Genomic DNA, 25,587 nt, shown 5'->3' on the forward strand with positions numbered 1-25,587 from the left:
AAGTGCGTTGATGTGAATTCATCAGCTGCAGACTTCTCATCTAACTGTTCCTCAATGTGTGCAAAGGTTCCCCACGGAGATCATTAAAATTTAACTTCACCTGAACGTCGAGTTACAGTTGCTCTCGCTCCTTTTACCCTGCTCAGATATTAAAGGGTTGCGTTCTGTACGTCTATTGAGCAATTCACCCTCTAATCGGAGCAGTAGTGACTTTCAAGTCTCATCGACCTCCAGGAACGAGTGCGATGCCTCCGTCTCGTGGCTCCGCTCCGGTCGGGGGGGGGGGGGGGGGGGGGGACTTTTATCTAGCCCAGCGCCTGCTGTTTGACAAAACCATTGATTCAACTCTCTTCTGCTCCCATAACGAGACGCATTTTAAGTGCTCGGCTTTTTGATCTTCCCGAGACGCTTTTTTATCTCCGCGATCCGAGCTCCTGGTCCGAGGATCAGCAGCTTTTCTGACGCCACGACGTTCCATCAGTTCGGCTCAGTACATTTATCGCTCTGAAAAGAAATCTACTCTTTTCTTTTTTTTTAATGGCACTGCAGCAGAACCACGGCCACTTGATATTCAGGGCCTTGGATCAGCCAGACTTAAAAAACTACTGGTAATCAAGAATGTAATTGTTCTGTAAGTAAAAAGCAAATTAGCAATTGAGGCTGTTTTTCAAATAAAGGTGACGTAACTCAGAGATGAGCAGTTAAATCAAATGTTATTTTCATGATGTGCATATTCATCATCTCCAGGCTCATAATGAGAAGCTGCTGACGTTGGGCACTTATTGCTTCAGAGCCTCAAACATGAACCCAGCGTGGCTCCGATCTCTGACCCAGCTCAAACTGAACACACATCCACATCAGCTTGGGTTTTACTGCCACTCCGCGAGTTTCTCCCTGGAAACAACAGATTTTATTTCGGGGCAGGGTTTACTCCCCCCCCCCCCCCCCACGGATCCATTGTGCAGGTGTGTGACTTGGCCTCGTTCCCAGTAGTGGGAGAGTTTAAAAAAACAAACAAAGTGGACATTGATCATGAGCCTGAAATCTGATACTGGGTTTCGTTGATTTACCGGACTCAGACAAAGCCGTGTTTCCCCACATGTTCTTTTTTCTTCTTTTGGCTCAAATATTAATTGCTGACTCATCAATTTGAAATGGGACCGTAGCCGAATTTCCTTTCTGGCGTTTATGTGTGAAAGGAACTGACGTGATCGTTCTGAAACTGATCAGCTGGTTTGGATCGGAGAGCCGGGGGATTGAAAACCTACTTCGCCCTCACGGCTTTTATCCTGAATCTCTCTTCCACATTTCCAACAGTTGTTCTTTGGAAACGTACGAGATTATCTTTTCAACACGGCTCAGTTTATTTGAATGGACGTGTCACTGGGAATAAAACGAGTCCGGCTACGTTGGAAGCAAAGTCACTCTCCAAATAGCAACGTGGTGTCTTAGCAGCCACTGAGCTCTTCTGATGGGATGGGAGAATTATGTTGTTATTCCCCCCCACCCCCCACCCACACCCCCTGCCACAAATATAAGGAAGCTTATAGGTTCATGCTCTGGGTATTAACACAGGGATTAGCGAGGGGGGGGCTTCTGGGACGCTCATGAAGTCCATGAGGCACGGAGCTGCCAACTCTTCATTGTTGAGATATCTCTGTGTGCGTAACACAATTAACCGTTTACGTCAAATACACAGAGCTCTCACAGAGACAAGATGGAGGCAGATTTCAGAAGGGGCCTTTGTTAAAGTGTCGTGTGGAACGAGTTGAGGCCGGGCACCTGTCACCTCTCGTCTGAAGAGGAGTCACTCAGGAGGCGGCTGAGTCTGTCGAGCAGATTGTAAATAAAGATGGACGACATGACGGCTCCGCAAAAGTGAAGCCAAAGAATTTTGATTGCCGCCCGGTGGCTCACTGGTTATGAATCCTGCCTCCTCCATGTTAATGGATGGGATATGGACAGAGCAGTAAGTCAAAGTATTGAGAAAACACAAATTCTTGAATAAAGAATTCAAATCACAAACTATATAGACACACGTCTGGATGATATTGAAAACAAATGTAATCACGATACTTGTATCAGTCGATATCGATATATTTCAGGATAAAAATAAAATCACTATTTCTGTCATTTCTGCTTCAGATGATAAAACTGATTTGTGGTGTTACCTGACTTTGTGGGATCTTTGTGTCGACCATGTCTTATATTTCTATCGAGGGATGGAAGGTTTATTATTCTGGCTTCATCTCTGGTCAGTGGGAGGAAGTGGAGACACATCATCTATCTTTAAATACAGTCTCTACTATGTGTGCTATTATCACCAACAATATATTTATTCCAAATTGGATTTCAGATCAATTGATATCTTTTCAGGTACTTTTCCAGAGGTTAAAGTTACTTCAGATGAATTGTAGCTGACTTTAGATCAACCTTTGATTTGAAGACCATCTGTAGAACCTAATAAGCAGCAGAGAACACGTTTCCCCTCCAGCAGCAAACTGAGCAGCAACTGATGAAAGACACGACGCACACACAGTTCCATATTCTCGGTTCCTTCCTCTTTCTCCTAAAAGCTGAGAGTGTTTACAATAAACCAGCCGAGGAGGTGATGCTCACAGTCACGTCCACTTTGGTTCCTCTCGTTTTCAGCCTCGCTTCAAACGGCTGTGGGTAACACATACAGAGCAGCTGTTCCCTGAGCTGCTCTGCGATTGAGCTCAAGAATAAAACACCAACACTTTGTTCACGACGGCCGCTGGCAACTGAACTCAAGTCTGTCCGAAGTCCCTGAGCACACGACAGGTCCTGAGTTTCCTGGACTGTTTCGAGGCTTACAAGGATCAGGCAGCTTTCTGAAAGATGATATTAAAAGTAGGGTTGGTGATTTAGCTTTACACAATCAATGAATTAAGTCGACTCACAGAAATAATAAAAGCCGGTGTCTGTAATAAACAAAACCAATCGTTTCAGTAGCACCTGATGAAATGATCGTCCGGCGTACCTGTCGAGGGAGGGGCTGGGATGTGAGGGTCGATGGGAGGGACTGGGATGTGAGGGTCGAAGGGAGGGACTGGGATGTGAGGGTTGATGGGAGGGACTGGAATGTGAGGGTCGAAGGGAGGGACTGGAAAGTGAGGGTTGATGGGAGGGACTGGGATGTGAGATTCGAAGGGAGGGACTGGGAAGTGAGGGTCGAAGGGAGGGACTGGGATGTGAGGGTGGATGGGAGGGACTGGGATGTGAGGGTGGATGGGAGGGGCTGGGAAGTGAGGGTGGATGGGAGGGACTGGGATGTGAGGGTCGAAGGGAGGGACTGGAAAGTGAGGGTTGATGGGAGGGGCTGGGATGTGAGCGTCGAAGGGAGGGACTGGGAAGTGAGGGTGGATGGGAGGGACTGGGATGTGAGGGTGGATGGGAGGGGCTGGGATGTGAGGGTTGATGGGAGGGGCTGGGATGTGAGGGTCGAAAGGGAGGGACTGGGATGTGTCATTGGCATGTTTCCAACCCTGCTCTTGCTATAGCTTGTCCCACCCTACCTTAAATTCTTAAATCCAATATTTTATATCAATTAGTTTATTATTTCCAAAAGTAATTTGTTGTCTCCCCAGTATTTTGTTCTTGGTCTTAAAAGTCTTGTTTAAAAGTCTGTAATTGATTTCGAATTAGCCGCCTGGTTAAGTATTACTCCTCTCCCTCTCTACCTAACCTGTGGAAAACTTAAAACTCTCAGTGAGCATCATTAACTTTTAGAGATTTGGTCAAATTAAACGTTAATTCCATTGAAAACAGTCGTAAGAAGCTGATGTTTGTGCAGATATTTTTTTGGCGGTGCAGGCTGAGGAGTCTCGATCGCTTGGGTTCGGATTTTTCGCAGCCTGTTACTTTGGCACCCTAATAAATCTTTCCACTCCCGGCTTATATAATGTATGAATCCCTCCCTGCTGCTTCAGTAACCACACAGCCTGAGACTCTGCAGGCTGCTCTCCTCCCTCCTGCACATCGGCGCCCTGTCCTTGCAGCAGCTTGGTCTGATTACATGCCACACGTCCCCGGCGCTGGAAAACACCTCCGGGTTGTGGGTCTGTTGCTGCTTCTTCACGACCTGTTTTTCACAAGCTGTCCGATGCTGTTGGGGAAATCCCCCATTTCCCATTTACACACAGAGCCGTGGCGACAGCTTTGTTTGTCTTGTGCTCTCACACAAACCACACACACCCGAAAGGATATGTCCGTTGTGTTGATTGCCACAAGCCTCAGTGCGCCCTGTAGTGCCAATCAACTACTGCTACGACTACTACACAGCAGTTTACAATATCGCTGGTAAAAATACTTGCATCTCTATTCCCCCGACAAGTCCTTCAATGCAAAAAAGTGTTTCTTCACATCCTGTAGATCTAGATCATGTAAACCGCAACTTCAGCTGTGAGGCCGTATCTCACCATGTTAATCAGAATTTTGCACGTACACTTACAAGAAATTATTTTTATATTTTTCTTCAAAAGGGAACAAATACGTGAGAAATGTTATAAAAGACTTGTACACAAGACTGCTTCTATGAAAGAAAATAAAAAAACTACCAAAGTGCACATCTACACCCAAACCCATTCAATGCGATAAAGCTGCACCACATTTCACACACTTCTACATATCGGTTCTCGGAGTATGCCGGATATTTTTCATGAAGTTCCATGAATTATTTCCTGGGATATTAAGTAATGAAGTAATGTTAGGAAATCTCAGTGTTAAAAGAAATATGACATGATTCTTTCCTGCTCCGCTTCCCATCCCCCCACCGAGAGTTCAAATCAGTTCAGTGGTATTTTGTGTAATCCTGTTGACACACAACAACACAAACAAACCAAGGTAATTACTGTGGAAATGTGAAAAAAACGTCATGGTGTAAGAATGTGATGGTAAAGGGTCCTGTCTTCCACTTAACTGAGCTTGAATCACAGCCGACTCAGTACTTTTAGAGATGAGGGAGCATTTTTTATGATAACTACTTTAATACATGTATACCCTCTAACCCTAACCCTACAATAGATTTGTATTAAGAACTGGATCACACCTCAGTTAAATATAGTCTGCTCTTCTGGTTCACGAGTCATTTTGGAGATTCCAGATCCTATTTTTGTGTTGTGAACTTATTTAGTTCCACTTTCCTCTGGGTTTTGGTTTTGGGGGAAACTTCAGTGTTTCAAAAAATCCTGGTTACGGCCAATAATCCTCGTAGTTAAGAGCAGATAGAATAGATGAGGAAAAGACTAATGAGGAGAATAATACGTTTCTGTGTCTGAAATACGTTTAGAAGAAAAAAAAAAGTTAGAATATAATCTGTTTACATTTCTCTTGAGATTTCCAGCAACAAGAGCCGCTCGTCTGTGGCTGATTGCTAAAGTGGGTTATCCTGCAGTGATGACATATCACAGAGTGTTGCGTCAAAGTTTGTGCTGTAAACTACGTCTTAGAATTTCCCTGATGTCTTACCGGAAAAAAAATACAGAAAAAAAAAAAACCCACCAGCCAGCACATCGGAAAACTCTAAATTGCATTAAACGTTTTCCTTCGGGCGACGTGTCCGGGCTGCGGAGGCCCTGGAAGAAGATGGAGGGGCAAGAAGTGACAGACCAACTTCTAATAAAGAGTCGGGTCACACAGCGACACACTACCCAGAACTCACCCACGGGAGTCAAGTGTTTAAGGACGAAGCTCGAGTGAGAAAGTGCCTCGGCGTGATTTACATACATTAAGAAACATCAAACGGCCTCTTTGTGCAGCTCCGAGTCATTATTACTTCAAAAGCTCCTTTTTTCTCCTGCTCGGCGAAATGAAGCGTGACTACCTGCGCTTCACGCTTTGCCTCCGCGACAGAGACTCCACCCCGCCGCTGGGATGTGAGCTGGTAAATACACAGAACGGGCCCTCTGACCTCTCACGTCTCCGAGGGGGGGGGGGGGGGGGGGTTCACACTGCAGGAAAGGACAGGGTCGACTCACAATGGGCGACCTCATCAGTCCTCTCCGGAATAAACCACCAGTCAGGCATGATTTGTTTCTTTATTTCTTTTATAACCCTGTGCTAACCAAACAACCAGCCTCTGTTTGGACAGTGCAGCCGTCACCCCCCCCCCCCCCCCCGTCATGAAGAGGGTCCTCGGAGGAGCGTGGAGCGTGGGACTTAATAACCCACCAATAATTTCTATTATCTGCGCTGGATTGTTTAGATTATCATGTAAGTAGGGGGATGTGCCAGATGACAGCAGGCAGGGGAGTACGGGCTGCGTGACAGAGGAGATCGAACACACGGGCAATCACCACTGGTGGGTGTGCCAAGACACACACACACAGCAGAGGGAGGGTGGGGGGGGAGAGAAACCTTGACTTGTTGAGTCAAAGGAGTGAGAGAGAACATGTGCAACCTGACAAACCGCCAGCGCCGACAAGGAGGAAGTCAAGTTTCCTAAACTTGTTGGCAGTTCTCTGCTTTCATCACTTTTCCGCTGAGTGAAAATAAGTCCCCCCCCCCCCCCGACCGCTCTGCCGTGGGACTATAAGAGCTGACCTTTGCTCACACATGTTCACTTTTCAGTGATCTCTGCACAAGTGGGGTAAGAAACCAGCTCTTTTTTTTTTATTCTCCTCTATTTGTTTTAACATTAATTCTATTTTCTTGAGCCGAAGCTCGTGAGACGCTCGCCTCCCTTGTGTAGTTAAGTCATTATGTCTATGAGGGTCATCATTTTCACGACATCTCCAGTGTTAGTGCACAGTGATACAGTGCAGGCTGGGAGCTGGTGATAAAGAAAAGAGCCTCTGTTGTGTATTTACAACGCTAGAGGAAGCAATCAGACGGTTTATATACAAATAACCCTGTGCAGGAGCAAAACACCGGCTCCTCATTAACAGATGATTCAGCTCCACCGTAAACTCTGAGGTAGAGACAGAATTCAAAGGGGGGGTTGGGCAAAAAAAAATGTAATAGAGTTTATCTCCGGCTCCTTCCTGTGGTTTTTAGCGTGTAAATATTCTAGCCGTGCTCTCTTAAGCTGAATGTCAGATGGACAATGGGCCGGAGTGGTGAGCGGTGCTGTGTGGTAATCTCCTCTCCTTTCTCTCTTATCAGCAGAGCTCGAAGCCCTCGAGAAAACGATGAGCCAGAGTCACAGACACATCTGGATCCCTGGTTGACTGAGTGAGAGATTGAGTGACCTACACCGGGCGCCACCATGCAGGAGTGCCACACCGGCCTGTGTCTGTCCGTCTACATCATCACCTTCGTGCTGGGCCTCCCCGCCAACATCCTCGCCTTCTACACCTTCTGCAAGAAAGTGAGGCAGAAGCCCACGCCGATCGACATCCTCCTCCTCAACCTGACCATCTCCGACCTCCTCTTCCTCCTCTTCCTGCCCTTTAAGATGCAGGAGGCCATGGACAACATGGTGTGGAACATGCCCTACCCCCTCTGCCCGCTGTCCGGCTTCGTCTTCTACATGACCATCTACAACAGCACCTCCTTCCTCACGGCGGTCAGCGTGGACCGCTACCTCGGCGTGGCGTTCCCCATCCACTACTCCGTGAAGCGGCGACCTATGTACGCTGTGGTCGCCAGCATCTTCTTCTGGATTTTCTCCTTCCTCCACCTGAGCATTGTGTTCATCACGCCCTTCATCGGCCGTGAAGAGTCTCAGAACAGCACCGAGGGCCATAATGCCCCGGGGGCCGAGGTGTGTTATGAGAATTTCACCGAGGCCCAGCTGAATGTGCTCCTGCCCGTGCGTCTCGAGCTCTGTGTGGTGCTCTTCTGCATCCCTTTCCTCATTTGCAGTTTCTGCTACATCAACTTCATCAGGATTCTGTCCAAGCTGCAGCACATTGACCGCCGCCGGCGCCTCCGGGCCATCGGCATGGCGTTAGGAACCCTGCTGGTGTTCGCTTTGTGCTTTGGCCCGTACAACGTCTCTCACATCGTGGGTTACATAACGTGGAGAAGTCCCCACTGGAGAGACAAGGCCCTGCTCTGCAGCACCTTCAACGCCTGTCTCGATCCTCTGATCTTCTACTTCTCCTCCTCTGCCGTGAGGGAAACTGTGAGCAGTGTGATACAAGGGGTTAAAAATCGCCTTCCCGGGTGCACGTGCTGTCACGTTCCCCTGGGCTCGTGGGGCCCAAACCACAAGAACAAAAACCCTAACCCTGCGAGAGATAAGGAGCACACACAAGAGGAGGCCAATGCTAACTGACTGAAAGGCATCTAAGGACAGCTGCTTTGACTAATTTGCTTTTACAACCCTGGAAGCAGGAAATTAATGTCGTGTTTATGTTTTTACATGTGAGAAGATTGCTCGTTGTGCAGCACACAGCGCGGCGCGGCGCTGTTTGACTCTGTGATGAGCTTCCTGCTCAGAAACGAGACAGCAGAGGAAGTCTTCTGTCTGCAGGAGCAAGCAGCTTAACATGCAAAAGATGCAGAGCCGGGCCCCTTGGAACTGTCACATTCAAATGAACAATATTTATTACACAACAGCAGGACTCCGCAAGATCTCCGGTAATGCAGTCGGGCGTTGTGTTGCTCCGCGGTGGAGACGCCAACATAAACAATGACTAAGCAACTGGACGTCCTCTCTAGCCAATGAGAGACAAAGCTCACCGACAAACAGGAAGTGTCATATGTTTGTAAAAAGATGCTCATGAGCTGATCTGTTTAAAAGAAATGGGGCTTATACAGTAGTTGCAGCTTTTTGATAATATATTTGTGTATTTTGTTCTTTGTCTTATACAATTAAGGAAGTTCTTGTTTCCACGACATGACATTTACATGTTTTGAATCATTTAAATGACAAACATGACTGTATTTAAAACACATGCTGTACTTAGAAAACATATCTGTATGAATATATGTATGTGGATTCATGCTATTTGAATGGAAGCTGTATGACAAGGGTTGTGATTGTATAAGACAAAATGTAAATACAATATTTTCATACGCAAACCATAAAAACACATATTTTACATAATTTATGACTCATTCTTGTCGGAAAAGAACTGTGTGTGTGTGTGTGTGTCTGTGTTTGTTTCCATACATGCACGAGTGTACTTGAAGGAATAACACAAACCACACAAACAAATCCTGTCGTCCTATATTTGCGTCATTTATGACTAATATTTGTATGTGCGCTCGTACATGAGGTGTTTTGTGTGTGCGTGCATGAAAAAGCAGAGATAAGCACAAACCTGGTGTTGTCAGAGCGAGCGATGAATGTGTGCGTTGTATGTAAATCTTCTGCCACGTTGACGACAATGTGCCATTTACTGTCTGATGACATTTATAAGAGAAGAGTAGAATAAAAAAAATAAGGATTTAAGTTAAAAGCAACAGCAGAATTATTGATCAGAATCTTTTTGGGGTCTTTTTTCACCTCCCTAATCCGGCCGAGCTGCAGAGGCACCATCCCGCTCCGGTCATTATCACTTGCAGTGTATCGTGGCTCCCGGCGGTGCAGGCACGGCTAAATTTAACACCAACTTCCTCCCGACACGTGAATCAAGATCTCACACCGCACACTGCAGACCCCGAACAATGCTATCACGCAAGCAAAGCGCTGGCGTCGGCCGTAATCCTGTTTCTGGAGGATTATGGGCCCCCGCGAGGAGGGTGAGCCGATCACTGAATCCGCCTGACAGGTGGATCATGCATGAAGTATTCATTTTGACACACAGACCCGGAGAGGCGCGGGGCGAGCAGCGGCTGCCACAATGAGCAAATCCGAAAAAACACGGCAGTCAGCACGTCACGCTGGTAAAGGGTGACAGGGATAAATAACTCGAACGGGGAAAGAAAGGAGTCGACGATGCATCGGTGTTTAGAGGCTCGGCTGCGTGGGGAAGCAAAACAGAGGACGCAGCATGGGGCCCTGAAACCGGGGGGGGGGGACTTTTTCCAAACATCGAACACGAGGGCGACGCAGATACATGCAGCAGAATGAAGCTGATAGTTCAGAATTCATTTCCCCCCCGTGATGGTCGCTCTGGACTATAATTTGCTGTTTGTCAAAGGTTGGTCCCAGAACACCCGGCTCGTCTTTTATTTATTTATTTATCGTCTCTTATTTCATAAGGTGGTTCCTGGAAGACAATAATTGGTTGTTGCGTCAGTGTTGACTCTTTTCCTGACAGTGTGTCATTGGTGGCATGGATAAGGCTCAAGAACAAATGAGCCCCACGTGTACAGATAAGAGCGCGGGCATGGACATGTGTATGTGTGTGTGTGTGTGTGTGTGTGTGTGTGTGTTGTCCAGGACCTAGAGGTGTTTACACAGCCACATTAATGAGACCTGTCGTCCTTATGAGGATAAATATCAAGCCATACTTTGACGTGAAAACCTAATTTAAGATTTGGGCTTGGTTTAAGATGAATGTTGTATACTCAAGCAGTAACTGTTGTTAGTGTGATTAGTCTCCAGGAAGTAAATCAATGTAATGTCCCGTGAGGTCATGGAGACTGGACTGTGCATGTGTGTGTGTTTGTTTATGTGTGTGTGTGTGTGTGTTTGTTTGTGTGCCAAAGGTAGATTGGAATATTGTAATATAATTTTCCTTTACACACGGAAACGTTTGACTGCTGCGAGGAGCGAGATCTCACTTATCATTTATTTTGTCAAACTTCCCGGCAGATTATTACTCACTCACCTTCCAGTAAAGACACAAGCAGCCGAGAGGAAACACACCTTAGGAATATTCCAATCTACCACCGGCTCATTTGAAGAGGCGCCTGGAAAGAGGAGGAAGGAAAAGAGAGAATCACTGATTAGCTCGGACTTATCACGTTATCGAGCAGGACGGGAATCAGGAAGCTTGAACTGGCCTCCTCACTGGGAGGAGAGGTGTTTAAACATTGATTTGGAAAATCATTAATTTGCCGGCACTGTGTTGCCTTGGCATGATCGATGTCTGACCCACATTAACAGTCAAGCAGGGCGAACGTGGTATGTGAGGCCGCGTCGTGTCAGAGCAGGAGCTGATATGTATTTACTATTTATTACATCGTTAGAAATGTAGAGGGAGGTTGTTCAGGGGGGATCCAGTTATTTTTTATTCATCACGTGAGGAGACTGAGAATTGGAGACTTGGACGGAGATGAAATTATTTCTGGTTTAATTGTCAGTGCACGAGTTGAGCAACTGAATTAGATATGACCAGGTTTTTTCCTGATTGGATTTCCAACAAGCAAGTCTGTAGATTTAATGCATAAGCTGCTCAATTAAAGAATCAATATATATTTGAGAGTCGTATTATTTAAACACATATACGTCTTAATCCCGGTATAATTATTCCGGTTATATTAAGGGTAGACTGTTGACGTAGTGGACCTGATGTTGGCGTGAGTCATAATCTGACTTTGCAGCATCATAATCTAATTTAATTCATTTTAATTTAGTCGCAGGCTGCTGCCACAACTCCAGACGACTCATCCAAAAAACAATGAGATCAACTTCTCAAGGTGGTTATAGTGTAGTTATTATATCTACAGCTTGTTGCTGCTGTTCCACGGTGGAGAAAAACATATTTTTTGGGGAAAAAGTGAACTTCCAAGAAACATCCCATCCAGCTAACAGCAAACCGAGAGCACAGAAATAAGATGACGAGCTCGACAGTTTAAATCAGTTTATTTTCAGATTCTGGGTCAATGTTCAATCAATTGAACGACTAAGAGCAGTGTTCCTTTTTTTGGGGTGGGGGCGGAATTGCAATGACATGCTCTATATTTGCTTCAGCTGTGACTCACACCTCTGAACATCATGTCCTCCATGGCAAACAAAGAAGCTGTGTCTTCACCATAACAGTCCGTCAACCTGAGATGACGAAAGAAGAAATGGGATCTCTGAGGAAAGAGAAGAGAAGAAATCAAGTCTGTGGTTGTGCATCAACTGGAAACACTGGGGCCGGCACTGGGGCACCGAGCTCACCGACCAGTCTGAGGACAGTTGGGCTCCTTGAGGGATGGGGCGGCAGGAAGTGTGCAGTCAGGTGACCGATATCGGATACCACATGTGGTCTGGTAGGTCTGGGTGAGGGTGAAGCAAGCTGGTGTGGAACCCCCCACCCCCCCGGTGAAGCAGAGGTGAACCCACTGACCCGTCTGTGGTGTCTGTGGGCAGGAGGTGGTGGTGGAGAAGGAGGAGGAGGAGTGAGTGTGATCAGATGAGATCTGTATTGTGAAACCAGGTCATGGCTGCAGAGAATCATCATATAGAGCGAGAAGGGAAACTAGGGCAGAAATATGAAAATAGGTTGCGGTGGTATTAGTCATGATGTCGCCATCAAAACAGAATAGAGTAAACGTATGGCCGGGGAAAGGAAAACATGACATAAGCAAAGATGCAGCAAATATGAGTGAATACGTGTGCTGCAAAAAAAAAGTAGGACAAACAGAAAACCCTGTTTGACCTCAGTGGAATTCTGAATGAGGGGAAAGCAGCAACTAGAGACACTTCCCCATAATAACACACATGATTGTAATGGTAGGAATGGGAGTGAAACCAGAAATCCCCCCCCCCGAGACATTGCAGAACCCTTGTTGATGACCTAAGCCTCAGACAGATGTGTAAGGAAGTCGGTAAATATGTCCTCCACCAAATTTATACTCTCACTTCTTCTATTGATTTGATTTTCCGTTGCAAATTTAAACATTCATTGATAAAAAACCTAAAATCGATATAAAATAATAAATATACAGTATATTGACAGTGTAAAAGAAGAATTTTCTTAAAAAGAAGAGGAAAGAAACATCATTTGCTGTTTGGCGAAAGGCTCCATCTCAGCCAAAGAGAATCCAAAGGAAGCTGCTCTTCCGCACGGAGGATTTCCACCTAATAATTGAGCGTTCCCTCTCTGCCTTGTTTTCTGGTGAGTTTCAATTCCCTGGGCAGGATCGATACAAGGCTGCGCGCACGGTGCCGGGGTGATTATTTCTAAATTTGTCATGAAACTGCTCAGGCAAAAAAGATGAACCGTGAGGGTATCTCACGTGACTGGAATTCAGATGGACTGAGCCCGGCCCCATGGTGGTGGACGTGGCTCCTAATGGTGCTTGTGCAGAGAGGAGGCACGAACACATACAAATGAGACATAATCACCGGCAGGGAGACGTTCATCCTGCAGGACCTTCCCCTCGCAGTATCACCCAGAATCCTCCAGGGCCAGCTCGGCCATCCCCAGGCAGGAGGCTCGGTTCTTCTGCACGACCCTAACCCCTGGATGGGTTTTGGATGAGCTGCTTTGACGACTTCATTTTGAACCAGTGGACCCTGCACTTGAGGGATTGGTCTTTGAAACGCCAGGAAGGACTGTCACCAGGAGAGAGAGGGAGGACACAGTCCGTCCCTCAGTCCCTCCAGGGTCGCTCACTGTCAGCGGCGAAGACAGAGTCGTTCATGCATCATGTCGTACAGGGAACTTTTAAAAACAAAAAGGATAAATGTGTTTGTGTACGTGAGGCGGCTGCAGGTAGAGAACTCAGACAGAAGACGATCACACAGAGCAAATAACAGACAGACGGAAAAACCTGGGCGTCAATTTAGTGTAATTTCACAAAACACCAAACACACTGAATGTGATAAACTGCTCCTGCTTTTTCCTCAAAACATATTTTTTCCCCCCGACCAAGACTAATGCAGACACACTCGAGTATAAAAGATTTCAATACAAATGGGTGTTTGATTGCAGCGACTTGTTGTCGGGCTTAAGTGTGATGAAGGGATTATTAAGTGGGAAGATGGAGTTTCTGCAGAGGAGACGAGCAAACCAGTCGCTCGCAGCAGGAGACGAGACGAGAACCGAGCGGGAGACAACACAGAGTGAATCTTCAAATCATGTGTCTGTCTACCTTTGATTTTAATTCATCTCTAATTCATTTGTTTTCTTATCGTCCTAATCACTTACTGCCAGGACAGAGAACATCGATCACTGTGACAGGCTGTACAGTTAAAGGAGATCAATGATAGTTACATTTATCCAGAGTATTTTATATCAGTATTCCTCCTGTAGGTTTTACATAATCCTGCTGACAGTCAATCAAACATCTGGGAGGTAATGATTTTGCGAAACAGTAAAAATGTATACACAGAAGGAATTAGTGAAATTGTAAAAAGGTTAAATGACAGATCCAATCGATCTGAATGGGAATCAATGAAATGCTGGAAAGCCACTAGACCAATGCAAAGTCTCCTTATTGAATCATATTGAAGTTCTCTAGATAAAGATTATTATGTGGAATTTCTCCAAATTGCGCAAAGTGTCTCCTAAAAACAAAAGTTTCCTGATTATCTGTCGAGTAGTTTTTGTGCAATCCTTTTAAAACCCAGCGCAGGTGAAAACCTAACCCCCCTGGTGGAGGTAATAAGCTCAACAGATATTGTTAAACATTAATAACTGAACTTGAGGCAGAAGTTCACACAGAGATATTTTCTACCCTGACTGCCCTGCTGCCAATAAAAGAGGCAAACACAGGTGTTGTGCGTTTTGCTGTTGTGTAGTTGCTGCTGCAGCTGTTCTCCACTCCGAGCTCCAGCGCTCAAAGTAATTTTAGCTTTTTAGTTTGAAACTGACCGTGTTTCAAATCCGATGGTGTCAGCTTGTTCTTCCCGTTGCACTGTGTGGTGGGAGATTGTGGTTGATTAATAGTTCACGCTTCAACAGAAGCCTGAGACTCTGAGAGCGTTGAGGGGGAAAGAACTACACATGTCAGTGTCTCAGCAAACACCAGAAATGACACAACTACACCGACTGGAACCACAGCACGACAACGAGCCCAGTGCTGCCATTAGTGGATTTCTACAGGTTTTCCTGTGCGATGGAGATGAATCTAAGAAATCTTGTGGGATTTTTGGTATTTAAATTTTAAGTAATTACCTTTACTGGAGGAATATTTATGCCAAAAAGCCTTCAGTCAGAGAAGGTAATAAACTTATAATCTACCACTAAAAAACTAAAATAAACCTTCATGCAAGATAAAATAAATAAACTGCATATTTCCGTTGGGTTACAAGTCATGACTCGTTATTTCTTCCTCTTCATTGGCTCTGCTGCATCGTGTTGATATATTCCAAAACCCTTGTTGTTTCCTAGTGCTGCACATCTGAATTAGTGAGCGGCCTAATGAGGAACAGAATAATGAATTCAGATCTGTGTTCTTTGGGGGGGGGGGGGGGGTGGGGGTAATCATCATCATCAAAGGGAGAAACACAAGTTTAACTAGTTAGAAAAAAAGAGAGAAATCTGCTTAGATCTTGTCACTCTAAACTGAGAACCACAGCTAATCCCGCCAATAATAAACCATTGTAATAATATGTCAGTATAATATTATATAATGCTATAGAAATAAACCTGATATATATATTTAGGAAGACAGAGAAGCGAGAGAGAGAGAGAGAGAGAGAGAGAGAGAGAGAGAGAGAGAGAGAGAGAGAGAGATGTGACCTGATAAACATATTTTTGAAACCGAGAACTTTTTACGAATAAGAATGAAAGCTCCAAAAAATGACACATCAGGTGAAGTGTGTGAGACTCATCCGCTTATCAAATATCACATTAAAAGCTCCTGCATGGACTGATGCAAGGTCAAGTGTCACCTGAAGTGTCTGTACAGAGTTTGTGCTTTTAAATATCAGCCCTCTCATTCCACCTTCCTATTTTTGTTTGAGCTGAAAATATAATACAGAGGTTATAAGTGTTATTTCACACATTGGAGTACTCTTTTAAACTTTCATATAAAGGCTTTTATTTTTTATTATTATATTGCAACTAAACCGGCATTTGTTTGCTCTATTGCTTTATTTTACCCATTGTCTTTCATGGACTTGCTTAAATTTGTACTTACACTGTGAAGCACTTTGTACCATTATGTTATTTGAAAAGTGCTATTTAAATTATTATTATGAATCTATTATATTGACATAAATAAAGTGTAAAGAAAGGAAAGGATGGTAACACGTTGCTGTCATAATAAATAATTATTCTGCATTAGCCCTTCAATGCTCTTATCAATTTCTTTCATAAGTGATGACTAAATATGAGGAACTGTGTCGAACTTGAAGATGAGGAAACACATGGAGAATGTGTTCCTGTGTACAAGGTCACTACCTTCTCATAATAAATTAATAAAACTGTTTTTTAATCAAAGTGCAAACTGACAAACCAGTTAAGACTGTTACATTTTTCATAATAATCCTGTTATGACCCCCACATTTATGTGATTGTTGGTAATTAGCTATGAGTGGATATTCCTATTTATACTCTTTTTGACAGTGTCGCTTCAAACCAAACACTTAGACAGTTTAATAAAAAAAGAAAAGGAGACAAACTTATAGACGAAACAAAGCGGCAGCACTCCCCCCCCCCAGCAGGAAGCAGCGAGTGCAAACAGCCGGCCTGCCCTCGGCCTCCACCCCCCCTAGGCAACAAACCACAAACAGTGAGCTCTGTTAAAAACAAGACCCAGTTTTTTATTTTTTTGTCTCCCCTCCGTTTGATATCATTTTAAACTCCCCTCGATGGATTTGCAAAAACAAAAAAGGACACACAAATAAAAGTCGACATGTTCAGCGAATACACAAATCAAAAGAGAAAGTACAATCATCGCTTCACAACGCCGAGCATCCGTCAGTGCAGCAGACAAATTGATGGGATGTTGACAAGGCCTGTAAGTGTGTGCAGTGAAAACAGACCTGTGTGGATCAGAGAATATTACACACATGCAAACGAATACTCATGATCCTTGTGGAGCCCAACACACACATTTATGCAGGAATACACACAAACAAACGCACACACACCCCATTTATATTAGCAATGGCAGATTGGGCAAACCTGGGGAGCCAAGGAGGTCAGGGGAGGTCAGAAGTCCTTCAGGTTCTCATTGCACAAAAAGAAACAGAGGAGAGAAAGACTGAAGGAAAGTAAATATATGTGTGTGTGTTTATATGTGTATGTGTATGTGTGTGTGTATGTTTGTCTGCGTGTGTGTGTGTGTCAGAGATGGAGAGAGATGGGTTTCACATCAACAACACTTTTCCGAGCCCCAGCTATTCACAGTGGGTTCTCTTCTGGTAAAACTCGCGATTAGTTTCCAAAAGGATTCCCAGTCACTGCATGGAGGGCTCCTGCCGTCTGTTCACTGATCTCTGTCTCCTGAGGCGTAGTGCACATGACCAGCCCCCCCGGCCATCATACATCCTGTCATACAACCCCCCCCCCCCCCCCTGACTCCCGCGCACCTTTGACAGTAATAAGACACTTGAAGCTTGTATCGGTGACTCCCCCACCATCGCATAACTGCAATGTAAATCAGCACAAAAACACCGGTTTGTACTGTCACACAAAATGAATCCAGGTTCTCTCTGTCAGCTCCCCCCCCCCCCCCCCCCCAACACCACAACCAATATTTACCCCCTCGCTTGATTGACAAGGAAAATGCCAGGCGTGGGCTGGTGATTCAGAGAGGCCAAGTAATGGGACTCTTTCTACGTTGGTGATGCGAGGTGGGCGACTTAATGACTAGGGGAGACGTGGTGGGCGAGATGCGTCCATTGTTCAGCGCGTGGCCGTGGTTCACTCGACTGCTCTGTGTGTCGGCACGCTGCTAATTAGCCAGATGCTTCAAGTCTTAGAGACGAGGACGAGGGCCGAGCCGGCGGATCTGTGTCCCGACATCTCTGCTGCCGGTTCTAAATATGTAGAGAACTTCTAAACAACTGCAAAGACAGGAATCTATATAACTATTTTTAGCTAATTACTAACAGAAAACAAAATATATCTATCTGTCTGTCTGTCAGTCTGTCTATCTATCTATCTATCTATCTATCTATCTATCTATCTATCTATCTATCTATCTATCTATCTATCTATCTATCTATCTATCTCCTGCTGCTAATGTAGTCGAGCGTCTTCCAGCTGTCAGGTGACTCCTTCACTAACCAATCCGACTTGGTGTCAAACACCTGAGCTGCAGGTGTGTTAGCGGCGGCGGTGGCGTCCCTCGTCACTGTCCTCTCCAGCGCGTTGTTCACTAATGCACTCATTAGCCGCGCTAATGGAAAAGCGCTGGGCCTTAATAGAGCTGCAGCACTAACTTTGCCCATGAGAACTGAATGAGCTTGTAGATATTTGGTAAACAATGGATGATTAGGATGATATATGGGAATTAGGCATGCTCTGCTGTAAAGGACAGGAGCAGGGGATTTGGACACGATCATTCACATGTGACATCCTGACACCGACGCTGCAGTGTCGGCAATTTTTCTCCTATTATCAAATTACCCCCTCCTACACGTTAGTTATGGTCACGTCTCATCTTCTGTGCGTTTTATATCCAGACATCTGGACACATCCTATCAAACAGCTGCAAAGATGATCGGGTCACATTGCTAATGAAATCGAGTGCGCGCAGCAGCAGCCATTCGAGTGCAAGCGCCCGGGGAACATGTCGGTTAACTCTGCGCTGTGTAGCAAAACAAACAACAAACAACAGCCTGCCTGGTTTGACTATAAAAAAAAAGAAAAAGAAAAGAAAAACAAATGATTAATTCTTCACTCGCCCGGATCTGAACCGCGGCTCTGAGCACATAGTTTACTGAGCTGACATTACAGCTTCACCAAATAGTTTCGGAGAAGGGCTTAAAAATCGATGTGCAATTAGCGGTGTCTGGTATCAGGCATGATGAATTATGCTCTCTGTTCTCCGGCCGCTCTATAGACACTTGATCAGCTCGGCTTCTGGGGACCTGGTCGAGGCGGAGCGGGGAGAGAAATTGCTCTATTCCAGAGCCAGTCAGTCGAACGTATTGATTAACCACTGCGGCCTGGTTTGAAGGCGTGTCTGGGATCGGCTCTACGTGTTGGACGGGTTGCCACGTATATATAAAACAAAAGACGGTGGTGCATTCAAACCATCTCTCCCGTGGTTACACTTTGCTATTCTACAGTCTGGCCTTCGAAACACCGTAATTACTATTTCACTATTTCACTGCAGCCGCTCTGTCCTTGTAGAGCGTCATTACCTGACTCTTCTCAGCAAAAACGCACAGTGATCCAAAAACCATCTAATGCAAGTATTTCTTCAAATCCCTGCTCCTGACGTGCATCTCGTTTGTAAACACAATAAAAAAAAAAAAAGCAAAAAGCTGAATTTATTTACAACAACATAAATCCTCCTCTTTTTGTAGCTACCCTGTATTTATATCTCACTGTACGTGCTCTCAGGGTGAAGTACAACGCAGCGTACTGTAAACTGACAAACAACAGTTTCCTGTAAACATATCAACACAACCTTCAGCTGCAGGAGCCAATCAACACGTCCTCATCAGGCTGCGCGCCGCGTGTAATTAGGGGCCGAGCGAGCGTCTTGTTTATACGACTGTAAACTCATCCAACCCCGGGTGGGCTGTTATTTATACACTTGAAGTAGGCCAGACTGTGTTTGTGATCAAGGCTATGTTAATGCTCTTCACATTACATCGTGCAAACCAGAAACAGTGTGTGGTGCTCTTCCCCCCCCCGGTGACTCGTGGGAAGGACCACAGTGCTCAGGTTGTGGAAAAACAGCCAAACGAGCGGCCGCCTGTCGTCTGCTCCTTCACTGTCGGGCTGGTGTCATCCCATCTCCCTCCGGCTCTCGGCTTTCTGGATTTGCACTGTCGGGGGATCCTCCCTCAGGCCCCCCCCCCGTCTGAGCAGTCGCTCTTTCAACAGCCTCCTCATCCTCCCACAAACTGAGCACCCAGGGGATCTGCTCTCCCCCCCCCCCACACACCCTCACACACCCTCTCTCACCCCTTTACACACATGACATCATGACATGGCGTCTCATCATTGAAACATGTTCTTTTACTGCTTGTTTGTACAAATGCCCACATTCTGTGTATCACTACATAGTGCCTGATCCCCCCCCCCCCACACACTCCTCCACCTTGGACCCATAACCCCCTAAACACAACATACAATGTTTGCTTATTGTTTTTTTTGTTTGTTTTTCTTCAAAATCCACCCATACACAAACACTGACGTGCTTATTTTCAAACCCACATTGAGAAACTTGACAGAATGTTGTGTTTTTTTTTGTCGTTTTTTTTCTTTTTTCTTCTGTTTTTTTTTTCTTCATCAAGGACATTTTATGTACATACAGATGTTATATGCCACTTACATGGACGAGTGCATGAGTGAGAAACACAAAAAAGAAAAGAAACAGAGAGATACTGGATGAAGTGATGATTTCACACGGGAAAAAAAAAAAATAGGCACCGACCAAACAACCTGCTATTGTGCTTGAAATGGAATCCATCGTTATTTCTGGAGCGACAAACAGTGCGTGTTCAGTTACACACGCTCGACCCGACTACATCGATTTCTTCAGCACAGCAAAAAATGAAGGACCATTGAAACAGAGCGTCACAATCATGTCAGAGTACTGCACACAGTAAAAGTACAACAGACTTACTTCCTATACCTTGTTAATGGCAAATTTGTTCAGATATCACACCACAGCTTTTAACCATATCTGACAGCTCTTGCACAGTAGAGTTAGGGGTTATTGCTGGTTTCAAACAGAACAGACAAAAACACATTCAGACAACCGATCCGATAATTCCAGCTCCAGGTCGCGACAGTCAGGGTTCGGGTGCACTCGTCTCTCCGTGCAGACTCGTTATGGCAGATTTGCATATAGTCGCTGCGTGTGAGTGGAACATTGTTTCAGCGGAGAAACGAGGGGGGGGGGGCCTACCTCCCACTGTTTGTGCTTCACCGGGGGGGCAGGGCAAGTGGCTGGATAATTGTGCCATTGGGGGGGTGTTGTCGTGCACACTGGAGGGAGGACCGGTGCACCAAGGCGAGGTTGTCCTTGAAGAGGATTCCTGTCAGCGGCAGGATTGAGCTTGATTTATGGGGGCCATCAGGGGCTGGCAGGGGGGGGCAGGTGGAGCCCGGGCTCCTTCACTTAGCCAGCCACAGGTAATGGCTAATTACATCTTTATCTCCTCGTGGTCGGGGGAACAAGAACGGACTCACTGCCACGACCAGGGACTGACATGGATCCAAATCATTTATCTAGCTGGTCGCAGTGACGCCACACGATGACAGGTTGACAAATCTGCTGTGAATGTGTGAGATGCAGTTTTTCAGCATGACAAAAACTAAAAAAGGTCCGTTACACACAACTGTTACAAATTATAAATTACATCATCATCATCATTCACCGCTTCTGGACTTTGGATGAAATTGTCCCTCAGACTGGATCAAATGTGACTTTAAAAAGCTTGTCATGGCAAAATAGAGCACATCACTTTGAAAACTTTACATGTGTAGTTTTTTTTTTTTTTCGTTTCACTGTTGTCGTTCAATGTGTGTGACTTCTCAGAGTAAAGTACAAAAATTATTTTTCCCACGCACGGCTCATTACCATCGGAATTTGTTCATTTTTTTTTTTCTCACATGGAATTACTATTCATAGTTTGTTCAAATACTTATTAACATCATCATCATCGGTAGTATTATTAACACCAAAAAAGTAAAAGCAGGTTTACCTTGCAGAGTAAAACAGACACAGTGCAGGGACAGGAGGGAGGGAGTGTCGGGGGGGTGGGGTCAGGGTAAGGGTCGCGGGGGGGGGGGGGGGGGGGGGACTCACAACAGGAACATCTCTAACCGGTACATGCTATCAACAAGCGACACAGAGGATGGAGCCGCGGCCTCGAAACAGAAGACATGGAGGCCGGGGGCAGAGTGGAGGCCGACGGGGTGGAGGGGGGGGGGGGGGGGGTGGTGGGGTGTCATTCTGCACCAGGCGACTTGAAGTCACTGGCTCGGCCTCTGTACTGCATATATTTACACAGGGGAGGGGGGGAAGGGGAGGGGGTGACACGGAGCAGAGAACACTATAGCGATGCGAGGGGGCGACTGGACAGAGCACGTTGAACAGGGGGGGGGGGGGGGGGGGGGGCTTAAAAAAGGTTTGGATCGTGAGGGGGTCGACATGCGGAACCTCGGTATAAACCCCCCCGAAGTACATAAAGGGTTATTTAAGACGGACGCCGTCACAACCCACCCTTCTTTTCAGTTTTTAGACATTTTGACATCATTCGTAGCAGCATCACTGCTGCACAGTTAAAATTAAGAAGCCATACACATGAGTGTGCGTGTGTGTGTGTGTGTGTGTGTGTGTGTGTGTGTGTGGGTGTGTGTGTGGGTGTGTGTGTGTGTGTGTGTGATCAAACGGTGACACTTCACATGACCGCCAGCACCACATCATCATGTTCCACAAATATCCACCAGACTATATTGTGACTCTATGTATAATATCCATAAGGCAAACATTGTAGGTGCAGTCATTAGTCTATATGTGGTGTATTATATAGATGATCGCCCAGTTGTTAGATTATCTATTCTGTCATTGATCACCGACACAAATAATCATTAATATACACTCTGTCCACATCGGCCCAGTGGTCATAATGAGGGCAAAGCAAGGTGAGGCAGGAAGTACCGAGTCAGACAAATCTGCAAGGCATTCTGGGAGAGAGAGAGAGAGAGAGCGAGAGAGAGAGAGAGAGAAAGAGAGAGAGAGCGAGAGATAAAGACAATGAGTTGACCTCACAATGGAGTTGCGGGTGCCGGGGTTGGCGGTTGTGTGTTTGATGCGGTGACTCGATGGCTCCTGGGATAATGCATATTCTTTTTGTTCACAGTGATGGGTTTGTAATTAAAGAATTTAATTTCCTTCTTCCTTCCGTTGAGGGAGGGAGCGAGGGAGAGGGGGAGGGAGGCGTGGAGGGACGGCGGGCGGTCGGGGGGGGGGGGGGGGCTTTCGGGGGCATTTAGGGACGATTCCACACGACGCTCCGTCCTTTACATCTTCAGCAGAAGAGCGGCAACGAGAGAAACCCACACGCCGGCGCTCATCCCTGCCTGTGAGGCCGTCGCTCGCCCGCTGATGGCCCCCGGTCCTGGAAGGAGACATCGGGAACAAAGTGAAGGGAAGAGGGAGTGGTGGGGTGTGGGGGGGAGGGAAGAGGGAGAGAAATATGTTGAGACAAAAAGCAAACAGGAAGCCACCAGCTCTGCCAGGTGTGAGGTGTAAATGTTAAACCTAATCCAATTAATTCATCAAATTAATGATGATGATTTGCAGTAATTACTATAAGCAGGTTGGCCTGTAGCCAGTCATGATAAAACATTTCTTACTATTACAACTACATCGCCCATTTATCAACAGCTATGAAGTCATCCCTCTAATGGGGGGGGGGGGGGGGGGTCTCAGGCAATGACATAAGTTGAATATGGAGAATTTCTGCAGGGTCTGAAAACATCTATAATGGTCTGAAATTCAATAATCTGAATTTAGGCCTTAAAAAGGTCTTAAATAAGCAAAAATTATACGTTTTTAAGGTTGCAGTTTTCTAGGCTTGACTCAGCATAACAACTACACAACACTTCACACAGACACTCATACAGTCATGCATCTCTGTGCAGCATTTTCTCTATCACACTTCACCATTCTGCACAGCTGTCAGGGGGTTCAGCATCTTGCCCAAATCGTCGTGGAATGAGGGAGACTAGGATTGAACCACCGACCCTCTGGTTAGTGGATGACCCGCTCTTCCATCTGAGCCAAAACCATTTGGTTCCTAAACACTTTCAGGTATGTCTTAAATATCTTCAAGTTGCATTTAACGCAACTTGTGTCTCCTGTCTCCATGTGTTTGCGATCCTTTCTCAACTCATACAGATATTAGCGAGTTGTAATAAAACTACAAACAAGACCAACATGGAACTGATAACCGAGGCTACACACACAGCGGTCAGGATATATCTCAGTACACGTGGTTCGGCTGTGAGTGAGACTATGGATACCTACTGTCTCTGTCTGAATTTGCAAGATAACGTGGCTACTAGAGCTTATCTTCAATTATGGGTAAAATGTAATTCAATCTGAGACTCCCATGTTCCTTCATTTCAGTCCTATTTGACACAGGTCTTAAATTTCATTCAATATGGTTTTACAAAGGTCTTAAAAACGTCTTAAATGGGAGTCCAGCCTGCAGAGAGCCTGTATATGGTTCATCTTGAATTACAGAGCAGTGACAACCTGACAACGAGGTACAAACGCAGGTCGGAGAGGCCATAACAGTGAGGGCCATCATATGAATAGAAAAGACACAAAAATGTCAGATTATGGTCCCATATTTATTTTGTGTGTGTGTGTGTGTGTGTGTCCAGAACCGAAAGGAGGTTTGTTGTGTTTCCATCGATGGCAGGAGTAGATTAGAGAGGAAAGGGGAGGCAGAAGGACAGATGATGGAGAGATAGCCTGACAGAGGTGGCAGCTCTGGTGGAAAAAGAGAGCGGGAAGATGTATGGGTCTGATGGCGGAGTGAGTCATTGAGGAGAGACCGGCTGAGATAATGGGCAAAGGAATGAAAGAAGAAAGGGGATAGATGAAGGACTCAGCGTTTGGAAAAGGAACGGTAGGAAATCGCTCATTGGAGACGGTTAATGTGAATTTGGGCTCGGAGAGAAATGACAACTTCCCGGGACGGAGCAGAGAGAGAGAGAGAGAGAGAGAGAGAGTGCAGGAACATGTAGGAACGAGGGATGAAGGGTGAGCGAATGAAAGAGAGAGATAAAGAGAGAGAGAGAGAGAGAGGGAGGGAGGTGGTAATGTAGGCAAGCACATCTTTAATGGGGCGGAGAGAAGCGAAAATGGGGAGAAGGAGGGAGGAGGAGAGGGGCTGTGTGCAGAGCTAAAATGAGATGGGACCAAAGATGGAAAAACGGTGTGTCACTGCACCTGTACTCCACCGCGGTGGAGTGTCACGTCTGTTCAAACCCCGTGCACGTTGATCAACAAACTCCACGAGATACAAATGTAGGCGCAGTCGTGTATTTTTTTTTATTCGCGAGTGTGACGACTTACGGAACAGCAGCATGCTGGCGTTGGAGGCGCCCAGGCGGTTTGAGGCGAAGCAGGTGTAGTTGCCAAAGTGTTTCTCCGTCACGTTGGTGAAAAGCAGCAGCGAGCGCGTCTTCTCGTTTTTGATCCTCAGGGTGTTGTCACTCTCCACCGGCCTGCGTGGTGGGGGAGGCGTAGGAAGGAAGGAAGGAAGGAAGGAAGTGGGAAGGAGGAAAAAAAGAGATGAAAATGGCTGTCAGACAGAAAAAGAGATAAGATAACACAACGCAGCACGGCACCCGGTGACTCAGCCCTCGTGAGATGCTGGATGTCTTTCTCCCTCCGTCTCTCCAGAGACCAACCGTGCGACGCAGCCCCCCCCCCCCCCCCCCCCACACACACACACACTCTTCTTTGTCTCACCTTGTACTAATAGTGAAATCTAACAGTCCATATATAAGAGAGACCTCCTGCTGGAGCCCATTATACTCTATTAACAGCTCTCTCTGGCTGGCACAGCTTGTCTAAGTGCTTCTGCCTCTTGCTTTCTACTGATGCTAAATCAACCCGACTCGTCTCCTTTTCCCCGAACCTCTTACAAACTTGAAGGACGGCTTGCATGTGGATGAATAGAGATAAAAGATGTGC

General features: G+C 45.9%; 2 protein-coding genes across 3 annotated transcripts in view; one reads left to right on the forward strand and one right to left on the reverse strand.

Moving 5' to 3' along the window:
* The first annotated feature begins 6,552 nt into the window (after window positions 1-6,552).
* LOC133965625 (free fatty acid receptor 2) lies at window positions 6,553-8,693 on the forward strand. 2 transcript variants are annotated; one of them, XM_062400280.1, is made up of 2 exons: window positions 6,553-6,610; window positions 7,126-8,693. In XM_062400280.1, exon 2 carries the CDS (start codon window positions 7,229-7,231, stop codon window positions 8,240-8,242), a length of 1,014 nt encoding a protein of 337 aa, XP_062256264.1. In that variant the 5' UTR covers window positions 6,553-6,610; window positions 7,126-7,228; the 3' UTR covers window positions 8,243-8,693. The 2 variants fall into 2 exon arrangements, with proteins under 2 accessions (XP_062256264.1, XP_062256263.1); XM_062400279.1 differs by having other exon boundaries at window positions 6,585-6,610; window positions 7,129-8,693.
* A 14,162-nt stretch (window positions 8,694-22,855) lies between these two features.
* iglon5 (IgLON family member 5) overlaps window positions 22,856-25,587 on the reverse strand; it is a gene marked incomplete in the record, with an annotated part of 90,347 nt that continues 87,615 nt past the window's right edge. The window contains 2 exon segments of the mRNA XM_062399572.1: window positions 22,856-22,993; window positions 24,964-25,115. Coding sequence (XP_062255556.1) covers window positions 22,896-22,993; window positions 24,964-25,115 — 250 coding nt within the window.

The sequence above is a fragment of the Platichthys flesus genome, chromosome 11 (assembly GCF_949316205.1).
Source record: "Platichthys flesus chromosome 11, fPlaFle2.1, whole genome shotgun sequence".
Lineage (NCBI taxonomy): Eukaryota > Metazoa > Chordata > Actinopteri > Pleuronectiformes > Pleuronectidae > Platichthys > Platichthys flesus.

Excerpts from the sequence above, each read along its gene's own strand:
- LOC133965625 (XM_062400280.1), top strand. The coding sequence starts at position 7,229 with ATGCAGGAGTGCCACACCGGCCTGTGTCTGTCCGTCTACATCATCACC.